Source organism: Cydia strobilella, chromosome 10 (genome assembly GCF_947568885.1).
Source record: "Cydia strobilella chromosome 10, ilCydStro3.1, whole genome shotgun sequence".
Taxonomy (NCBI): domain Eukaryota; kingdom Metazoa; phylum Arthropoda; class Insecta; order Lepidoptera; family Tortricidae; genus Cydia; species Cydia strobilella.
In genome coordinates this window covers 11,628,846-11,650,642 of record NC_086050.1, presented here as the reverse complement: position 1 = coordinate 11,650,642, position 21,797 = coordinate 11,628,846, and the positions used below count along the sequence as shown (strand labels likewise).

At 37.4% G+C, this 21,797-nt stretch overlaps 2 protein-coding genes across 4 annotated transcripts in view; one reads left to right on the top strand and one right to left on the bottom strand.

Moving 5' to 3' along the window:
* Positions 1 to 15,833, bottom strand: part of LOC134744567 (cytosolic purine 5'-nucleotidase) — a 30,682-nt gene extending 14,849 nt beyond the window's left edge. The window contains exons 1-3 of one of the 3 annotated variants that reach the window (XM_063678407.1): positions 15,689 to 15,833; positions 15,102 to 15,308; positions 180 to 253 (exon numbers count right to left, since the gene is read on the bottom strand). In XM_063678407.1, the coding sequence (XP_063534477.1) occupies positions 180 to 253; positions 15,102 to 15,289 (262 nt within the window). In that variant the 5' untranslated portion in view covers positions 15,290 to 15,308; positions 15,689 to 15,833. Of the gene's footprint in view, positions 1 to 179; positions 254 to 3,438; positions 3,618 to 7,033; positions 7,135 to 12,639; positions 13,047 to 15,101; positions 15,309 to 15,688 lie in introns of those variants that run through there. The other 2 variants (XM_063678408.1, XM_063678406.1) reach the window with 2 other exon arrangements.
* Positions 15,834 to 16,603: 770 nt separating this feature from the next.
* On the top strand, positions 16,604 to 21,769 carry LOC134744995 (BRCA1-A complex subunit Abraxas 1-like). The gene is made up of 3 exons (XM_063678952.1): positions 16,604 to 16,845; positions 16,940 to 17,911; positions 20,010 to 21,769. The coding sequence occupies exons 1-3, from the start codon at positions 16,762 to 16,764 to the stop codon at positions 20,133 to 20,135; spliced, it is 1,182 nt and encodes a 393-aa protein (XP_063535022.1). The 5' UTR covers positions 16,604 to 16,761; the 3' UTR covers positions 20,136 to 21,769.
* Positions 21,770 to 21,797: the final 28 nt, after the last annotated feature.

Here is a 21,797-nt window from a genome sequence, read left to right as displayed (position 1 = left end):
CTGCTGCCAACCAACCATGTTCGGAAGCGTTCAGTGATAATTTCAGCCGTAAATTTTTTCGAGGTAAGTACCTCCGAATTTTCCTTATACTGCATATTTAAAAAAAATATATAACAAAAAAATCGTAATTATAAATTCCAGTAATAAAATTGTACGTAGTCAATTTGGCAAACACTTACCGGCCAAGGTATAGTCCATATCGAAGCCATAGAACTTAATGTTCTCCAAATGCAGCGATCTGTTTACGAAGATTCTGGAACAATATATGTAGTATTAGCATTTCACGTAACTAATAATTACGCTAGTATACATTTATTCAGCTAAGTTGTTTCTATTTCAGTGGTGTTGTCAACGTGTCGGTTTTTATTATAAGTAGAGATATTCCTACGCATGGAAATATAAACAGCAGAACTTTGTAGGATTAGGGCGACTGTTATTTATTTAATAAAATTGCTATTAGTAGGTACCTACTCCTGCTAGTTTCAAGCATGACTTCAGAACTTAAGTATATAAACATTAGAAATCAATTGTGTCATTGATAATTATGATTTATATATTACTATTTAGTATCCAATAAACCATAACGGATCTGTATAAAATCGAACCTTAGGGAGTTTGGTTACAATCAAATGATGGCGACGAGCCAACAATATGACACTGCAGTATCGTCGGTGTATCAATTTATTGTTAAAATAGCGCCCGTGAAGAGTAGCGAATACTGCTACTGCCAAATTATTATTATTTCATTTTTACGTAAATATTTTTAATAATTCAGAATGCCTAAGTCATTAAAGTGCTATTTGATAATACTTAATAGAGTCCCTTATTAGGACCATACAATTATTTCCAATAACTACGCTGTTAGACAGTGGAAGCTCGATAACGCGAATCTCAATGGCAACGCCAAAAAGTATTCTCGCATTTTAGCACTGTTACGACTTAGGTAATTAAATTTAATTCGAGGTACAAATGTAACAAAAGTGTATTAAAGTAATTAATTACACAAAAGCCTATTCAGTACTCTACTCTACTAACTTATAACCTTATTATAATCAATATTCAAGAGCTCTCAAGAAATAATTGTAATGCTCATGTAAACTTTCAATGATAACAATTATATAACAATGGATCTAGGCGAGTGTGTAACGTATTTGCTTTTTCTTTTATTGAAAAAATAATTAAATCTGCGAGATGGCGGGCATGCTTCTGTGCACGTCAGCTGGCCCGTCGCTTGCAACCTTACAAATAGTTTCACTCAAATAGTACAAACATGACCTCTAAACCCGTAACAACTACGTGTACCCAGAGACCATACATATATTGGTTCATTCGTGAAAAGAGAGAGTAAAGGGTAAGCAAATAGCTATGACGATGACGCCAGGGAAAGTTGAAATGATTCGACCTACAAACTAGACAGACATTTTTCCTAATTTAATAACAATAAGTAAACAGTAAATTCTAAACAGGTTCACCTGTTTAGCTTATATTGCATGATGTGTAAAACTGTTTCAGAAATACGCACGTTTCTTTATACAAATATAAGTGCAATCGCCAGAAAATTTATTGGTGATCTTAATAAAAATTACAGGTCGTTAAAAATAACACTCCAGAAACGCAAGTGTTATTTAAAGAAGCAATCGCGGCACGGAAAGTTCGATTGGAACGGCGGGATTAAAACCGCTGCATGCATACATATAGTAACTGATGGGGTATACAGTGTAAATCTAACTGTGTGCAGACACGCGAACCATCCAGTCTGTGGGTATACAGGTTGTTAGTGTTAGGGCTAAAATGCTAGAGCCATAGGGCACTTAATTATCGCCACGTAAGACGATTGATGACGTAGTTTTACATGGTGGTTGAACATATTTGTCCACAGAACGTGATTGAGTATTCATTTTTTAAAATACGTTCCAAGATAATATTAAAAATGTGACACATTTATTCAACCTTAATTAGCAAGGATGCTAATGTCTGTCCAAAACTCCGAAGTGTAAAAGGACGCTCCAGAAGTGTCCCCTGTTCCCGTGGATTATCAATCCCATCCATTACCAAACATCCTGTATACCTAGTTTGGTGGAGCGTTACGTCAAGCGTGTGACGCGGCGCGGGTAAACGATAAGAGCCTAAATTGCCCTAGATAGGGAATACGTATTAAGGTAATTTATTCGGCAAACGGTCTGTAAGCCTATATCCATTCTACTATGATGACAAACCTTATTTCAGGAGGCTATTCTCGTCGACTGATTGTGTTTCTAAACACGTATTTAATAATACAGATGTATTTCGTATGCTATCAGGCTTATAATAAAGACAAAACTGGCACTTATATGATTGTAACTTGCTACGGTGCTTCAAAAAATCGACATTTCTTGGAACTATTGTCAAGATTAAGATCTTGCGCTTGATTTCTCTGGGTAGAAAATAGGAAAGGATATAACTCGGCGATGGCGGTCGAATTATTTAACCTAAGAGATTTTTCTCTTAGGTTCAACGGAAGTAAGTAAGTAAGGTGATTCTTAGGTACCTAGTACCTACTTGTTCAAGCCTTATGTTATGAGCCTTCTTTTCAGACAATGTGACCGAAGAACTCCTTCCGAAAAAGTTTTTCATAATCTCAATTAAGTGCTTGAAAAATTGGAACTTCCTTTATAGTTTACAATCGAATATGTTTTAGAGGGCATTCATATTTCCCTATATCACCTAAACCTAATGATAAGGTGTATGTTATTTCAGCAGCACGACTCCTTAAAAAGTCCGGAAATTCTATCATCTATGCCAGCCTAAATGCCGTCACGTACATTTGTCAAGCCGTACCAAATGCAGCGGACGTCATGAGTGTCCGCCGTCAGGTGCGTCCGGATTTAACTAACGCCTGTGGGTAGCTTGTCCAGATAAATAATATGGAGGCGCATGGCAACAGTGTTCGAATGACAACGTTAATGCCTGGATATATGGAATAATCGCTTGGAAAACTTGTGACAAAAAACTATGCGTCATCGACTCATCGCGATGATGACACATTTATGATATCTAATCGGACACCCCAAGCAGATCTGATAGATATAGGCCTTGGTCGTGACAAAGACATCTATTTCTATTCCCTGAATTACTAAGTTTTGTAAGAAGTAACTGTTCGTAGATTGTTTAGTAAGATATTTAACAACAACGATACGAACTTCTGTAGAGATCTAGAGATAGAGATGGGTATGTAGATAGACATCATCTTTATTTGCATCCAAGTACTTACAATTACGTACCAAATCTCTATTACGTACAAAACATTTATAAATTGTAAAACGGGACTTAATCGCGTATTTAAGTTTTAAGATTTACCTCCCGACGTTTCAAGGACGGCGTGGTCCCCGTGGTCTCGGAGAAGACCTCTTACGCTCTTATGGAAGACGTACAGAACCTCTTCAAGCAGGTATAACTTACTCATTAGGCGCTGCCGTGTGTCTGTCTCCTTTCCCATACGACGCGCCATTAGAGCTGGAGCTCTCCATAAACACCTCACATTTTCCATTGGCCATGTCTTGGAACTTCATGGCACATTCGAACTATAGTTTACACTCACAATAATGTAACAAAAACGTTTTGATAGTCCGATAGTCTGGCTGTAAATAATTAAAACAGCTGATATAATTTCAGTAGCCGCAATAAACGCGTGCGTTTGCTTTGTTCTGTTTACAACGTATCCACGTAGGAGCAACTTTGTTACTACAGTCGTATTTGAAAGAGTCGGCCAGTATAACCTTTACCTTTGATTACCTACTTTTAGTCGTTACGAGTCGCGCGACCAAGTTACACTGGCTCCGAAAGCTATTGTGAAGTAAGCAAGCTTTCGAAAGAGTGGATATCCTTGACAGTGGCAAGGTGAAGTAGTAAAGACCTGTCTAACTGAATTTGATACTGTGACTTACGTGCGCGTCCTAACTGCCAATGTTATGTATTAATTTCTAGTAGGTATACCTAATGTAAGCATCATTATCATAAAAAAATGTGTTGCCTTGTCATGTGAATGTGTGACATGATAGGTTTCAGTTCCTGCCGGCCGGGCTGCAGGGCACATGGGAAGAATGCCAGGACTCGCAATCGATATTATATTATGTAGGTACTGACATTAACCACTCTCACAGAGGGGCTACTGAAACTGAACTATCGCCAGCACTCGCAACAGAAAGTTGTTAGACTTGTTAGTAACTACTTACTGTATTTTTATACTTAATGAAATTGATAATTAGATTAATTAGTGTAGTAACACCACAAGAATTAACTCATGTCGACCCGATTTATAAATTAAACCTAACCCCTAATTAATCCTAAATAGTTAGGATTAACCTCTACAGTTACGCAGCATACTACGTAGGTGAACAACAGGCGAACGCGAAGCGAAGCGATGCGGAACGGGGTGAATCAATCCTTTGATACCTATAGAAATTAGAAGTGTCCTACGTGGGCGATCTCGTTGCGAACGCGAACGCCGAGGGCCCGCCGCGCCGCGCCGCTTCGCGTTCGCGAGTTGTTCGCTATAGACGCAGCGAGGGTTTTTAACTTTAAATGTCACAAAAGCACGGAAAACAGCACGCATGTAAACTGAATTTTTGTAGGTGCCTAAAGTACCTAAATAAAAATAGGTAGATTTGTTTGCTGATAATCATTTTTTAGGGTTCCGTACAAAAAAGGGTAAAAACGGGACCGTATTAGTAAGACGTCGCTGTCCGTCTGTCTGTCACCAGGCTGTATCTCATGAACCGTGATAGATAGACAGTTGAAATTTTCACACATGATGTGTTTCTGTTGCCGCTATATATAACAACAAATACTAAAAAGTACGGGACCCTCGGTGGGCGAGTCCGACTCGCACTTGGCCGGTTTTTTACATAGCTTTGCAGAGCTACAATGATATTTACATTGAATAGTTATTATAATTCCGAACTAAGGACAAAATAACAATTAGTAAAACACAAATCAAAATATTTAATAAAATAATTTGATTTGTTCCCAAACTTGTTAACAATTAGTAGTTTACAAGCAACTAATTACTATAATGTGTTTAATCAAATCTTACAGACGGATTCTCAGTAGCTTGCAATGGTCGGATTTATTTGTATTTTGATAGTATAGATAAATATATCAGATGTCTAAGCATTAATAGAACACCGTTAACAAAATTTATTAAAAATTGTTTCAATACAAATCATCACCATTAATTTCATTCCCTAAAGTGTAAAACTTCCTTGAACCACTGGTACTATTGTAGTAAGGAAAGGAAAGGGAGGAAAACTATTTACCTACTATGGAATGGACTGTTTTGATCAAAGTCTGCCATTCGCAGTGAAACAAAACGTACACATATCAACAAAACATTAGCAGTTATTCACCACGTATCCTTTGTTTTGTTTATATAATATGAAGTCATTAGCACCGGCGTGAGACAATGCGCCGAATCGTCGAATAACAAACAAAGAATGAATATTTTCATATAGCCGAGTCTATCATTATCATGTCTGAAATAAGAAACATCATTCAAAAAAATCTGAAATAACCATTTTATACCAAAATGTCATCGGTCAAGTAACGTCTCTTACATTGTTCAACACTACACAACACCTGCTGCAGGTTTTAGAAGTCTGCAATTTTAATACAGGTGTAAACCGGCAATTATTGTTTCTCATAGTTTTAACTCATAACATAATGTATTGTTTGTCCGAATTTTCGTTAGTCGTAATTTGGTTTTTCCCAGAAACGAGTAACTTTTTAGGATTGCCATAAAACAAACCTAACCTAACCTATCTGCAGGATAACCTTACGAAATCCTGAAATGTTAACGGTTTCAGAATTATGACTAATGATAATCTGACAATACATTATGACTTTCAATAATTATGTTAAACAACGGGATCCCAATTATATAACCTATACTTAGCGAAGACCTGTTTGAAGTCAGACCAAGCTAACTCTGCATAACTGATTATGATAGCTCAGACTGTGCGAGTGCTATTTTAAACGTCATAATTTCATATAAGGTTGACGTTTAATATAACACCGCAGAGTTCGCTTGGTCTGACTCTACATAGATGTATCTAAAAAATACCGATTTCAACACAACACAAAGGTGATAATTATGTTATTTGGGCAGTAAAGTTGCCACTTACAAACAACTTAAAATTAGAGATGCCACGAATATTCGGCATCAATTCTGTATTCGGCCTATTCGGCCACTATGCCGAATGGTGCCTACTATTTGGTTGGCCGAATACCGAATATCTGTTGCACCTACCTAAAAAGAAAAAATACACAATAAAAATAACCAAAAGCTAGGTATATTTAGTATTTAAAATGTATTCTTTAAGTTGTTAAATACGAAGACCCTTTTTTTAACATACTTAATTATGTATTTTGATTTACAAATATTTTATTTTATCATGGGACTGATTTGATTAACTACATTCATTAATTTTATTCTGCTCAACAACAATATATCTTAGCAAAACGTTGTGCTTTGTTGGCGTACAGTTTTCATAACAATTGTGACTCAAAATGTCCGCATGTCATGCCGAATATTCGGCGCTTCGGCCGGCCATATATTCGGTATTCAGCCAAAACCACTATTCCGGGCATCTCTACTTAAAATACACAGTTGACATTTTTAATAATTCTTGATAACTCAAGTGTTTTGAGAGCACGCTTATGGACTAAAAAAGAAATTCTAGAACTAGTGGAAATATCAAACTAAAAAATTAAATGACTAATGCATAATGACGTCGCTTCTTGGAACGTACTAATAATCAGAGTTAACTCTATACAAGGATAAACATCTCATTACAAAGACTTCAAAATGGTGCAATAACAGGTTGTTCCACTTTTCTCATATTAGTTTTTGAGCAAAATAATAACCAGCTGAAACGCATAATGCAATCGGAAAACCGGTACAGAATTTCACAAATAAACAAAATTATGCGTAGTCACGAACGTAAACAGAGCAATGGCACGCCAACTTTTGTCGCTGTTTAACTACAGATCGTCGCACCAATAAAACACTTCACGTCCACGTTGAGCTTAATCAAGATCGTTGATACTGTAGATTATCGTGTTTCGCGAGAGCGATAAGACGCGGCAAGGCGGCTGGGCGAGTGCGCGTTTACTGACGCTTGACGCCGCGACGCTGTGCCTAACTACAAACAGTGGTATTGTCTCAATCGCTAATAGGCGAATCAAACGAACCAGCGTTACCATGGCTTCAAGTTCCGTAGTCACTTTGCGCTATTAGGCAACGCAGTTACACCGTTTGGTTAAAGTGTTTGACTCGCCCGCGTTCAGTGAGCGGATGCAATAATATCTTAATCCCCCCTCACTCTTTGTTTCCAACGTTTACCTAGCGCCTCTTTCGACGAACCAGTATGGGAGTGAACTCTGATTACACATAGTTTATAATAACCGTCGGTGTCTCTTTTATACTGGTTATTACTAAGGAGAGGCGTTTTATAAGGCGTGGGATAGACAGGCGGTGCTCAGCTGATGCAGCGACAATACAACACGGCTCTCCTGCAGGGTAATTCATGACACGATCCACGTTATATGATAATTCCATAAAACTCTTCCTTATCCTAAAATTACTCGTCATTCAGAGCACGAAACCTTTTTTGAATAGATTGATTTCATTAGATGCCCTCAATGTTAACAACAACCAATCCTATTTGTTTCTTATACCTATGTATACATCGAACTTTATACTGTTTTTTAGGGTTCCGTACGTAAGACCAGTTCCCCGACCCGTTCCGTAGTGTCCCGAACTCCCGACCCTATTACTAAAACTCCACTGTCCGTCTGTCTGTTTGTCTGTCACCACTCAGGCTGTATTTCATGAACCGTAATAGCCAGACAGTTGAAATATTCACAGATGATGTAATATTGCCGCTATAACAACAAATACTAAAAAGTACGGAACCCTCGGTGGGCGAGTCCGACTCGCACTCGCACTTGTCCGGTTTTTTTTAAATAAACCATCACCATAGCACGGGGCCCTGAAGCTAAAAATACCTGCTTAAAAATTGATGCATTAAAAAAGTTGTTTAAAGCGATATACTACTGGCCGGTACTTTACCATTATATTTGTTTGTTGTTGCTTAACATTACTCGTGCAAAAGGAAGCTAAAATAGAGTCGTAAATTGAGAAAGAATAAGTAAAATAACCTATTTATTCAAGGCACGTGTTCAGAATTGCGTAAGAAATGCTCATTAATCTCAAATGCTCATTAATCTCATTTTATCCGGGATGCGATGCGAGAAAGGGATCAATGCCGACGATTTGCATAAAACAAACGACTGATTTTGGGTTCTCGAGACCGGCACAACCGGCTTCCGACACGTCGGGGCACAAGGCACAACTATGTATAATTATGGAAGGGTAACAAACGAACCCCCCGTCCACCGTCCATTCTTCTGTGGGTCAACGGGCTGTATCTCGAAGAATGTTTTATTTTTCAGAATAACACTTCTTGTCGTGGTAACATTTTTTAACCCGTAAAAAACCCTATTTAAATCGATGGATCCTTTTCCAAGCGCAATCAAACCGACAAACAGTGGCTTGAACTTTGCTTTATATTGTCATGTCATTAGTCATTACTGTCATTAGTAACACGAATTACACGAAACGCATGTTAATAACAGTAATTGATAGCAAACAAATAATTAGAGATGCACCGGATATTCGGTTACTATCCGGTATCCGACGTATCCGGCCCTTATTTGAAGAAACAATCACGGACGTCACGGTCATAATCGTACTCGTTTATTATTTTAAAGCATTTGAAACATCACGCGCACTCATTTCTAACTTAAAAACCGGCCAAGTGCGAGTCGGACTCGCGCACGAAGGGTTCCGTACCATTACGCAAAAAACGGCAAAAAATCACGTTTGTTGTATGGGAGCCCCCCTTAAATATTCATTTTATTTTGTTTTTAGTACTTGTTGTTATAGCGGCAACAGAAATACACCATCCGTGAAAATTTCAACTGTTTAGCTATCACTGTTTATGAGATACAGCCTGGTGACAGACGGACAGACAGAGAGACAGACGGACAGCGGAGTCTTAGTAATAGGGTCCCGTTTTACCCTTTTGGGTACGGAACCCTAAAAACAGGTCAAAATCTGCACAATGCGTAACAATGGTTGGTGGTTGGCGGCCGGATACCGAATATTCGGCTGATGGTCAGGCCGAACATTCGGTATCCGGCCAAACAACTATCCGTTGCATCTCTACAAATAATCAACAGGAAACTTCACATCTCTACAAATAATCAACAGGAAACTTCACATGTGGAAAAGACCGGCCAAGTGAAAGTCGGACTCGCGCACCGAGGGTTCCGTACTTTTTAGTATTTGTTGTTATAGCGGCAACAGAAATACATCATCTGTGATAATTTCGACTGTCTAGCTATCACGGTTCATGAGATACAGCCTGGTGACAGACATACGGACAGCGGAGTCTTAGTAATAGGGTCCCGTTTTTACCCTCTGGGTACGGAACCTGAACCCGAAAAATGACGTAAAATTCCATTATACAATTAACGCTGAATAAACTTGGTGGCGTCATTGTCCGCCGCGCGATAAGAACCTTTATGATGCAATGTGCGATTATATTCCACAGTTGTCCCAATTACTACTACAAACATTCAGCGCTCCTTATCATTTATGGTGTGATGTAGTTAAGTTTATAGTCTTCATGAAAGTTGTGTACGTGATCGTGACCTTCTTGCTTGGATTACATCATTGGGTGCTGAAAGGTTGAGAGATGAAGAGCGAGTGTGGACAAATTTAGACTTTTTATTCTGTGTTTATACTAAAATTAGAATTTCTTTAGGTACAACAGCAAGTATTACCACATATTATATAATAGTTCTTACGAGTATTACTACGAGCATACATACTACGAGCGTCTACCCGCTGAATTACATACAGAACCATCTGACGAAACATTTGAGTGTCAAGCCGTCAACCGAGTCCTTTTATTGGAAAATCCATTTTATTCAGTAAATGAGTTTATGACCTCGACATTCCACATTGTAAATTAATTTTTTAAACTGTTTGACATGTTTTTCATAAATTGTTTTGTACCTAGTTTTTATTAGGGTTCCGTACCCAAAGGGTAAAAACGGGACCCTATTACTAAGACTGCGCTGTCCGTCTGTCTGTCACCAGGCTGTATCTCATGATCCGTGATAGCTAGACAGTTAAAATTTTCACAGATGATGTATTTCTGTTGCCGCTATAACAACAAATACTAAAAAGTACGGAACCCTCGGTGCGCGAGTCCGACTCGCACTTGGCCTGTTTTTATTTAGAACATGACGATCATTAGGATAGGTACTCGTAATAAGTTACGAGCTCCCGAATTTTTGTTTAGACATAAATGGATAAAATTGTTGACATATGATTACTTACTCAGACATTTTTCAATTGTTTTTTTGAATTTATTTGATAATGTAATGTAAATTATGTAATTAAATTGTATTTTTGAATTTATCGAATAGTGTAAATTATATGTACTGACGATCATAATATAAATCAGTTTATGGATAATGTATATTGTAATTTTATATTATGAGAATAAATATCTAAATCTATTGAACATAACGAGAGGATTTTTGACGTTGTCAATTTAGTTACTTGTCTACATGAAATTTTAACTTTATTGCATGCTTAACTGTTTTAATAAGTAAGTACGTGTACTTAAAATTGGTTGTTAAATTAATTTTGGCATATTTTCATCTCTTGGTAATTATTGCTAACTCAAGGGTTGTTTGTAACGCAAAATGTAAAAGACATGGACGCCCGTGCAATACTGTGAATACCTACAATATATAGTATAACAAGGATTTTGACGATAGAATTTCACCCTAAATCTGTTTGCAACAGACAAACAACTTTGTGATCGAAATCACTCAAGTGTTTGAGTACCTAAAATCTTAGGACGAAGATTTTCACGGCAGACAATTCGAAGAGGAGATTTAGAACGCTCTACACGAATCGAGCGCGAATAATCTGACAACAAAGGAATGACTGAAAAGAATGGAAGTGGAACTTCCGTTTTTTCCTCAAGCCTCGAGCTCAAACATGGACAACATGGTTCACTGGACTCTATTGTAAATCTCCTAACAATAACATGCCAAGGTACGAGGGCAGGTAAAAATATTCGCGGAATGAAGTAGAAGGAGGTAAAATTGCACAAATCCTCTCTGCTTATCTGTTATCAGCTCTTTAGATTTTTTTTTAGGTAAATGTCAATTCAAAACCGTCATTTGTTTTAAAGATAAAACAAATTACTTTAGAATAAACGTGCGACTATGGAGCAAATTGAATATCGTGGCGTGATAAAATTTTATATCGAAGCAAGGAAAACCTCCGCGACTTATAATTAATGAAATGAAAGCCGTCTACGGGGACCAGTGTCCTGCTAAAACCATGATTTACAAGTGGTATGGCCTCTTCAAATATGACAGAGAGTCAATTGAAGACGACCCTCGCCCAGGACGGCCGATCGAAGTCACATTTTCGGATATCGTTCAAAAAGTTGAAAAACTCGTACTAGATGATGCTCGACTTAAAAAAAAACAATTAGCTGCATAAGTTGGTGTATCAGATACAACAATTGGAGGATCCTACATCTTGCCATGACATGACGAAAGTGAGTGCTAGGTGGGTAGAGAATGCTCAAACCGCAGCAAATGCAACAACGAGTTGAAGCATCGAAGCAATTTTTGAATCTGTGCGGTGACAATCCTGCCCACATATTGGAACGAATTGTGACTGGAGATGAGACTTGGGTTCAACATTTTAATCTTGAGTTGAAACAAGAGTATGCAGTGGCGAAGAAGTTCGGGGTATCAGAATCGGCCGGAAAGGTGATGGCTACGATTTTTTGGGATTTAAAAGGAATTCTCATGATCGACTACAAGGACAAGGGTGTTACCATAACTGGGACATATTATGCAATGCTATTAGAAAGACTACGTGAAGCCATTAGCGAAAAAAGGCGGGGAAAACTGTCAAAGGATGTGTTGCTGTTGCACGACAATGCACCGGTTCACAAGTAGGGTTTGCTCCCGGGAAATACCGGTACCGAAAGTACCGGGAAATCCCGGTTCCGTCCTTGCCTGGTACCGAAAATCCCGGTTCTTTGAAACAGTACCGGTTCTGCAATCCCTATTCACAAGAGCCATGTTGTCTCTTAACAAGTGCGGCTTCGAAAGGCTGGTTCACCCTACAGCCCGGATCTGGCCCCAGCGCTCGAAATATTCGCATGGGAAATCACAAAAAAAAATCTTATTTTGTAAGGCCGGGATAACGCTAAGTAGAAGAAGAGTATCGGACTTACATCAATGGTAAAATTCGACCTTTACTAAGCGATTTCAGAAAGAGAAGTCAATTACCTACCATAACTTTTAAAAACTTAGTAGTGATTATAGTGACATACTATGTAGACTAAAATTAGCGGGTTATTTATTTGGCCTGGCCTTGAAATTAATAATACGAGCGAGTTGACATAGAATCACGTATCGGGAACATTATTAGTACACGCGCCAGTTTACCGGTTCATAAATACACCACACGTGCAAATGCATATGTATATATACCTGTGCTCGGCCGCGCGCTTGTCAAACCAACGGCTGTGCATGCTGGTCAGAGACTCCGCGTACGTATCCAGTTCAACCTCACTCCTGTCGTTTGACGTCTTTGTCAACGGCTTGTCTATGCCGACAATAGATTTATCTGGTACTTCTACGGCTTCATCGCCGGCGTAGAACGTCACGGATGGCCGCTTCTTTTTGGAGGAGGAGTTTGCGCGTGCGCGAAGCTCCTCCGGATTCACCGTCGGCGACAGCGGATACGCACTCTCGAACGCGTCAGGCATTATTGCATCAAATTTAAAATTTAAATATCGAATTGGACGTGTGAGTCGTTTAGATTACAAGTTAGTACTGCCGGCGATCGAACTCCCGCGCAGTAAAATGACCCTCGTGGATGATAAACTCTTGCCCGCTGATTACTAGCAGACCTTTTAACGTCATCATAGATTTAATTTCATTATAGATTAGCATACAAGTATTCATGAGTTTGAATGGTACGTTAATATAATTAGCATTTTGCCGCGGTTTCGACCTCGTAACCATTTTGGTATAATTAGCGTAATAGAAAGTGTTTTTGATATTTACGTCCTAGCAACAGGTGAGAATGGTTATTAGTCATTTATTCTTATCTGCCTTATCTTGATAATCTTGATATTATAGAGATTTTAATCAACGAGTAATACTAGTGTAGGTATAGATTACTATAGATATGAATAAGAAGATGTAGACATAAGTACCTATAAGTACATAGTTCAAAATAGAATATAATGCAATGTATTTAGGTATTTTAATAATTTACCCTTCAAGATTTATTTTGAGACCCCAATATCTTTGCGAAGACAGGCGATAGCAACCAGATTTTAATTCTAAATACGCAGGCCTGCCTTGACAGCAAAGTGAGTTATCTTATAAAAAGGCTTAACTTTTCTAAAATTGCGGGCTTATAGATATTGACACCAAAAAGCCTCAATATTATCACCAAAATATTTCGTAAAGAAAGGAATAAATAGGTATTCCTATTTGTTCCTTTCTTCAGGAGGGTAGAAAATATCCACTAGGCACAGACAGGAAAACTTTTAGCTATGCTAATAATTTTGCTGACTGTCCTTGTAAACATAAGCTTTTCATTAATAAAAATAGTAGAAATCTAAAAAATCTACAACTGTGGTACAATGAAATAAAAATGTGGAGTGTAAGTAAAGAATAGACCAAGTTCTCGTGTACCACCGAGAGTAATGGTGATCAAAGATAATTTTGCAAGGCCCATAATATACTGATAATAATTTACTTACTTACTTACGCAAGCCTATCTTTTGTTTGTTGGATCTTTATCTGTTTGGCATGTATTTGAACAGCCAATTTGACGTACTGCGTCGTTTTATCAACGTAGTGGAATATTTTCAGTACATTTTAGTTTTTAACTAAATAAAACACTAGCTAGTAAAATTATTAGTGTCCAACCGAAGTTTTGGCTTCGGTAGGTTTCGTTTCGACATAAAAATCATGTTTCGGCCGAAAAGATTCGGTTTCGGGCAAAAAACTACAGAAACTTTCGGCCGCGCCTAAACTGTATTTTCAGTAGTGTCCGACCAAAGTTTGGGTTTTGGTTTCGGCATAATAATCATGTTTAGGCCGAAGGATCGGTTTCGGCCGAAACTAGAGCAAAACCGAACGGCAAAAAAAAAAACTAAGTACAAGGTAAGAAAAAATACAAAAAAAAGATAATATTTGTCATAATAGGGTGGTAATTTTTGCCATATCATATAGGGTGCCCTAGAAAGGGTTAATTGTGAATATGAAAACTCTGGAGAAGAAAATATCAAAATGAACCAGTATGACCAATTCTACCGACAATTGATTAGATGACAACCTGTAAAATACAAAATCTAGTCGTTTTTTTATCACCAAGTTGAATATTGTACAAATATGTCATAATCATAAAATATTATCTGGGCAAACAGATACATGATGAAGCTATCTAATTGTATTACTGTTTTGCTTGGCAACAAAATTCTTAAGTCTTCAAACTAAACTACACAGTAGCAAAAAAACAAGTGGCCTTTTGTGTTTTATAAAATACTTGAAAGTCTATCTATCTATCTATCTATCGTAGCCCAGTGTGCCGCTTGGCAAAGGCCTCCTCTACCTCTTTCCATTGAGGTCTGTCGTGGGCCACTCTTCTCCAGTTCGGGCCCGCTGTGAGTTTGAGTTCATCCTCCCATCTTGTTCGAGAAAGTAATATAATTTGATTGATAGACATCAAACCTATTTCTCCGAGTATCAGAAATGCTGGTTGATCATCAACCAAGAACCAAAATCAAAAACCAAGTAGTTGAACCACTAATTGAAAAAGTTAGACTCAAAACCTATTGTACTATATGGATGTGGACTTGATTTTTTGCTCAAGTTGGTTGGCAGCTGACTGGAATTCAAAGTAGTTAATTATGTAACAAAATAGAAAAACATACCTGTGTTCTGCACGCCGGTAATACTTCTTCGACATGTGCTTGTCTGGAGTGGTCAAGCATTCTTTAGCTTTACAGTCATCCATGGTTGAAAGCCGGCTAAGGGGCAACTTATACTTCAGAGTAAAATGCGAGTATAAAAATCTTGGGTATTTCTTTGGAAGAACGACTATTTTCGTAAGTCTAAACATACAGCTTAGTGCTTTGTACCTTAAAAAAACAGACATCATTATATATTAATATGAGCGCGGCCAGATATAGGTACTTTTTTGGTTACAAAATAATCAGCTAGATAAATATGTTGCCTGTTATTATCTAACTTATGTGCTCAGGGCCGGATTTAGGGGAGGACCACTGCCCCGGGCATCCACAAAAGAGGGGCTCCCACAACACCCACAATAGACTTCGTAAAAGTAATTTAGGGCCAGGGGGCCTCCACTCCGTTGTTGCCCCGGGGCCTCCACGCTTCTAAATCCGGCCCTGTATGTGAGATCATATAGCTTAACCAGATTGTCGATTGTCGTTCAAAAAAAATACTAATTTTAGCCTTTCGAACTGACCCACTGACAAATAAAAGCAATATGACTTACCTATTAAAAACCTTTTTACATCTCGATAAAAATCAACACTGTCTAAATTACTTCTTTAAAACTAGTATTATAATTAGCTTGAATAACAATTTAAGTACGCAAATTTTAGTAATATTCTACTATACTGCCAATGTACTACATGGAAACCATAGATGGTAGGATCCTGTTTCATGATATGGAAACTGACAAAAATGACAGTGACAGACCGAAAAACGGCGACTGTCAAAGAAACGTCAGAGTGCGACCACAGACTGCGTATATCACGGACTGGCGTACCAAAGCGCGACCTTGGTCCGGTCTGCATATCTCTTTCTCGCTCTCACTTATAGCTGCGTCCTTTACGGACGTACGGCGAACCAACTTCTGTCAAGCTCTCTTACTGTCAACAAAAATGTAAAATCCAAAACTAGGAGTAATGAAATCAATGATCGGTCAAATTAGCGATTTGCAGTACGTTTACAGATGTACCATGAATCTAGTATAACTGGATCAGGCATGAGGGGTGGGAGGAAATGACCGAACGGGATAGTCTTATGTATCTTTCAGTAGAAGTAGCAGAGAAAGCGCTATTATTGTTTGTCCAAATTTAGTATGGTTTATGGTGGGAAATAAATCTAGTTTGTCAAAGAACTGTCTCATTTCAAACATAGACAGAGAGAATCATACTATATTTGTCTTACAATAGTACTAGCACCGAAAAGAAAAGGATGAGTAAAGTTTTTTCGTTCTTATTTACTGCCAATTTGGTTTGACCAACTATACCCGACCAATCATTTTGTAGCATTGCGTATGTTCTGTCCCTTCCCTCGCGGGCGCACGCGTATAGCAACATCTATAGGATCCTACCGTCTATGGGCTGTACAGTCTGTCTGTCTGTGGTCTGTATGTTTAAAAAAAATGAAATGTCAAATTGTCAACCAAAAACGCAAAACGTCACATTTTTCACTTTTCGCGTCATTTTAATAAAGTAGCAAAATAAATCAGCAAATACATAAATAATTAATTTCTTCAACATTGGTTGCATAGAACTTAACCTGCTAAATTGCCATATAATTAATGAGTTATTGCTCAACATGGCATATACTGAAAAAGTGTCACTGAGCGGCACCGCATTATCCTTTTTGTTATACGAATGTGTAAATTCAGTAAATTGCCAGGTAAATTTAACTACATCTTTTTGAAAGTATACTATAGTCAAATTATACGTTTCATTTAGAAAAGTGTTTTACCTGGTACATATTTTGTTTGCAGGAGGGATTTCTGATTGGGGACGTGACTTCTGAAATAACTAATCACATATCTGACTCACAAAGCGATAACGCCCGGTTAGACACTCAAATAGTCATAAGAACTGTTCTACCTCTACCCTCCGTGTCTTTGTTTTACCTACCAACCGGTAAGATAAAGGAGGATGAACTAACAAACTTACTTTCAAATACTGCAAATGAAATTGTTGGTTGGTACAAATACCGAAAGAATAGTTCGGTTAAGCCTACGTTTAGAGATAGATTAATATCCAAAGGACTGCAGAAGTATTTTGAAAAGCATCATGGAAGAAAAAACTTTGCCACCTGCATATTATCTAGCAAAACTTCATCTTCTGCATCTACACACACATTTACGTACAGATTTGGTAAAATCAATTGCTTTGACGTTTATGAATACATTGAGGATGTGACAGCAAATCTGGGGGAGAAGTTGACGGGCTACAAGAAGCCCCACAGGTTATCACCGCATAGCATTTTCAACAAAATTGTGAAGGACAGCAATGTGCAGAGTAACAACACAACGGAAGCAATTCTGAGGATACAGGAGGCAGTAGACGTCCGGCTTCTTAAGGAAGCTCGTATAGCAGCAAAGAATGAATGCACAGTCAGAGAGCTAGAAGCTGAAATTAAACAAATGAATGCTATTCTGTCTGACAAGCAATGTGAAGACTTGCAAGTGAGCTATAATAAAAGTTTAGAGGAGAAGTTCATGAACAGAGAAGCAGAGATGGCTGAAGCATGCGTGCAAGCACTGGCTACACCTTCACAAGTGGACATTTTGAGTGTCCCAAATGTTCTGCTCCATAGTAACAACCTGATTGAGCGTGACAACTCTCCTCCATCTAAGAATGAGGCTGAGAGAAGTTCCAGCCCTATACTTAAATCAAGTTCAGTGAAACAGCCCAAGTTAAGTTATGCGGCTGCTTCTAAGACAAGCACACAGCCATCAACAAGTGTAAGTATCATTAAAACATTTACCTGCTAGAGCCAAGAACATTATTAATTTAAAACACCTCTATAATATTGTCTTCGGTTACCGCGATAGTTACTCATGAAATAAAACTATTATTTTAAAACACCTCTGTTAACCTTGTATTTGAAATTTTAATTATTTATTTTATTTATTTATTTAAGCCTTTATTTTTCCTTAAATAGTTTTACATGATAAAAAAAAGTTTTCTAATATTATTGTTTTCCATTTTTACTATTTTAAGGACCCCTGTTGGGTATAGGCCTCCTCCATATCTTTCCACCTTTCTCGGTTTTTTGCCTTGATTAGCCAATTTTCTCCGGCTGTGGCTATAATGTCCTTGGACCACCTTGTTATGGGTTTTCCCGCCTTCCTTTTGCCATGGGGTCCTGGCCACTTTGTGACTTTGTTGGTCCATCTGTCATCTGTCAATCTTCCTATGTGGCCGGCCCATCTCCATTTCTGTTTCAGCACAAACTCGAGGGCCATCTATGATGTTTGTTTTGGATCGTATGTACTTGCTGTTAACCTTGTCCTTTAGTTTTATACTGAGAATGCTCCTTTCCATGGCTCTTTGGCAGGTTCTTATCTTTAATTTGTTCTTGTTTGTGTGCACCCAAGTTTGAGAACCGTATGTAAGGCATGGTAAAATGCACGTGTCCATTACTGTTTTCTTATGTTTTAGATTGTAATTTCCTTTTAGAAGCTCTTTAAAACTCCAGTACTTCCTCCAGCTGTTATGGATTCTACGGTCTATCTCCTGGCTGTTGCTGTCAGTGTCGAAAGATATTCTCTTGCCCAAGTATATGTAATGGTCTACATATTCAAGTTCTTTGCCTTGTATGTGTATTTTTGTAGGGGCTCCGTTGGTCATAATTTTTGTTTTTGTGTGGTTCATTTCTAATCCGACTTTACAGCTTTCCTCGTTCAGCTCATTTAACATTATTTGTAGAATGCTGGTATTTTCTGAAAATATAGCTATATCATCTGCAAAACGCAAATGACTTAAGTGTTTATCGAATACTTTAATTCCTTTTTTATCCCAGTCCATTTGACAGAATATGCTTTGTAGCACAGCTATGAATAACTTTGGTGATATTGGGTCCCCTTGTCGGACTCCTCTGCCTATTTTGAATTCTTTTCCCCTCGTTTCGAGTTTGACTCTGCTAGTACTGTTTTCATATATATTCCTTAGAGTGTTGATGTATTTAGAGTTTATCTTGCAGTCATTGAGGGCCTTCCAGATTGCGTTGTGGGAGATGCTGTCAAATGCCTTGGTGTAGTCTATGAAGGCTACATAGAGAGGTTTGTTGTATTCTTTGTATCGTTCTATGATTTGTTCCATTGTGTGGATGTGGTCTGTTGTTGAGTAGCCTGACCGGAACCCCGCTTGCTCTACTGGTTGGAGATTGTCAATTTGTCTTGTTATTCTATTTAAGAGCAGATTTGAAATTTTAATTAACCAAACATTAAATTCATGTGTATTTCTTCTTTAATGCTTGTGCTCAGAACTTATATAATTATATAGAATATAAATAATTTATTCCTTAGCACACAAAAATAGAAAATTATACAAAACAGAGAAACATAAAAAAGAAAAAATAAAAGAATATAATTTGGTATTTTGAAGGAAATGATAAGAAAACTTAACCTTTCATATGCGCATGTCAAAAAATTGCCATATAAATAGCAATTGTGACCACTTCATGTATAAAAAATTGCCATATAAATAGCAATTGTGACAACTTCATGTTTAAGTTGAATATATGTATATGGAGCAGATCTGCTCCTAAGCATACGAAAGGTTAATCACCATTTAATTTGAGGGTCCATCTGAAGGCTAAATCTTGCTCAATAATAATTAGTAACCATTTGTAGCTTTCCACACAGAATGATCCTTATGTTTCAAGTGCAACAAGGAACATTTTATCTGATATTCCAACTGAAATATTAATAGAATGGTCCTTTCTGCAGATGAAGCACCCTTCTCTAATGGAAAGTCGAATTTTTTCCTTTGGTTTCCATTAATCCAAAATCAATAAATTGTAAATTTTTTATTTTAATACTGTAATTTTGCTTTCAGAAATCAAACAACCACATTGAAGATCTCATAAGTTTTGATGTGGATGATAACAAAGTAAACAACACGCACACCATCATCATCAATGATGATATGAAACATTTAGGTGACAGTTCCCCCGAGTGGTAGATGGTCAGTACCAGTGCCTTAACTTATACTATAGTGTTAAGTTACCCTACTTTAATCATACACTTTATTCTATAGGTGAACCAAAAACTGACATTTGCCTTTTTACATCTTTTATTTTCATGTTAAATTTAAAGGTCCAAAGAATTGTAGTGTTTGTACCCTTTACGCCATGTTTTGCATTGTGCAGGGCACACCCTTAGCTTGGAAACGCATGGACTGTGGGTAGCATTCCCTGCTGCATTTTTCTTTCATGTAACATTTATTTCAGTTCTTAATAATTTAAGTTAAAATATTTTATTTGAAAATAATTTAATTTGTACCCTCTAGTAGCATTCCCTTTGATTGGTCATAGAGAATCAAACTTTGTGATCAGTTGAAATGTTAAGTATCAGATAAAATAATAAGGACGCTAAACACGACGAATTTGTCTTTATCGCACGCGCATAATTATATGGCTGTCCCGCTCGCAGTGGCATTGACCGCCGTCAACGTCGGCGGGACAGGAATATAATTATTCGCCTATTGCGCGTGCGCCTACTACAGCCGACAGCTTCGCCAATGCAATAGGGACTTACGCGGGACTCCGTAGAGTTCAATTTCGCTTAAATAATCGCGATCGCCTGGCGTCCGGGGCACGGCATATTCCTTCGTCGTCTATCAATTCTCTTAGTGTCAGTATTTGGGACACCCAGTATAAATGAACTATCTTCATAAAGTTCTCTTAGTTATTTGAAATACATATTACTTGTTCCATTGTTTCAAGATTTGTTAATTCTGTTCGTAAATACAAAACAAATCTTCTCATTATTTTGTATGTTACATTGATGTTGAAAGTTGTTACTTAGAATCTAATGATCGTTTTTACATATTTCGTGTACATATCTTAATTATTGCTGTTATGGCCGTTAAAATATATCTGCTTTATAACATTTAATGTGCTCGCAAACTCATACTCACTAAGTATTTAGACTTGCTTTCTTCTTTGAACTACAATAATTATATTCAATAAGAAATTTTATTTTGAAGGAAAGGCCAGTTTGCAAAACGAGCTGTAGGGCAATAAAGATAAAACGAGAAATCGGCATCGCATCGCTAGAGACCGCAAGTGCGAGGGAGATGTCCAGCTTTATGATGAGTTTATGACTGCATCTGCACGCACGTTGATTTTGGTCCTACAATAGTTGTGTGATGTGATTGATGTTCGCCACTTATGGTACTGAGCCAGTCTCATCCAGAATGTTAATTTAGAATATATTTTTGTTTGGGAACTTTGCGCTCTAAAAAAGCAATTTACTAAGGGAAACTTATTTTATGATTGTGGATGTGTCAGTTCAAATGACTTATCTTATACTGATACCACGTGTTGAGCATACTGTATTTTCACTATATCACACTACTATTCATATACCTATTAAGAATACAAGATTATTCAATGAATATTTAAGTTTAAGTTTGTTTACTTAATTTGATTACCATTAGCTATTATACCACTAGTATTTAATTCTCGATATATAGTTGAACATGTACAAGATATTTTTGTAATTATTTGTTTATAAAACTAAACCAATGTTTTATTTCAACTATTGTTAATTTTCTCTTCGCTCAATTAAAATGAAACAATAAATTAATATGAATATTGTTTATTTAATTATAGTTTTTAAA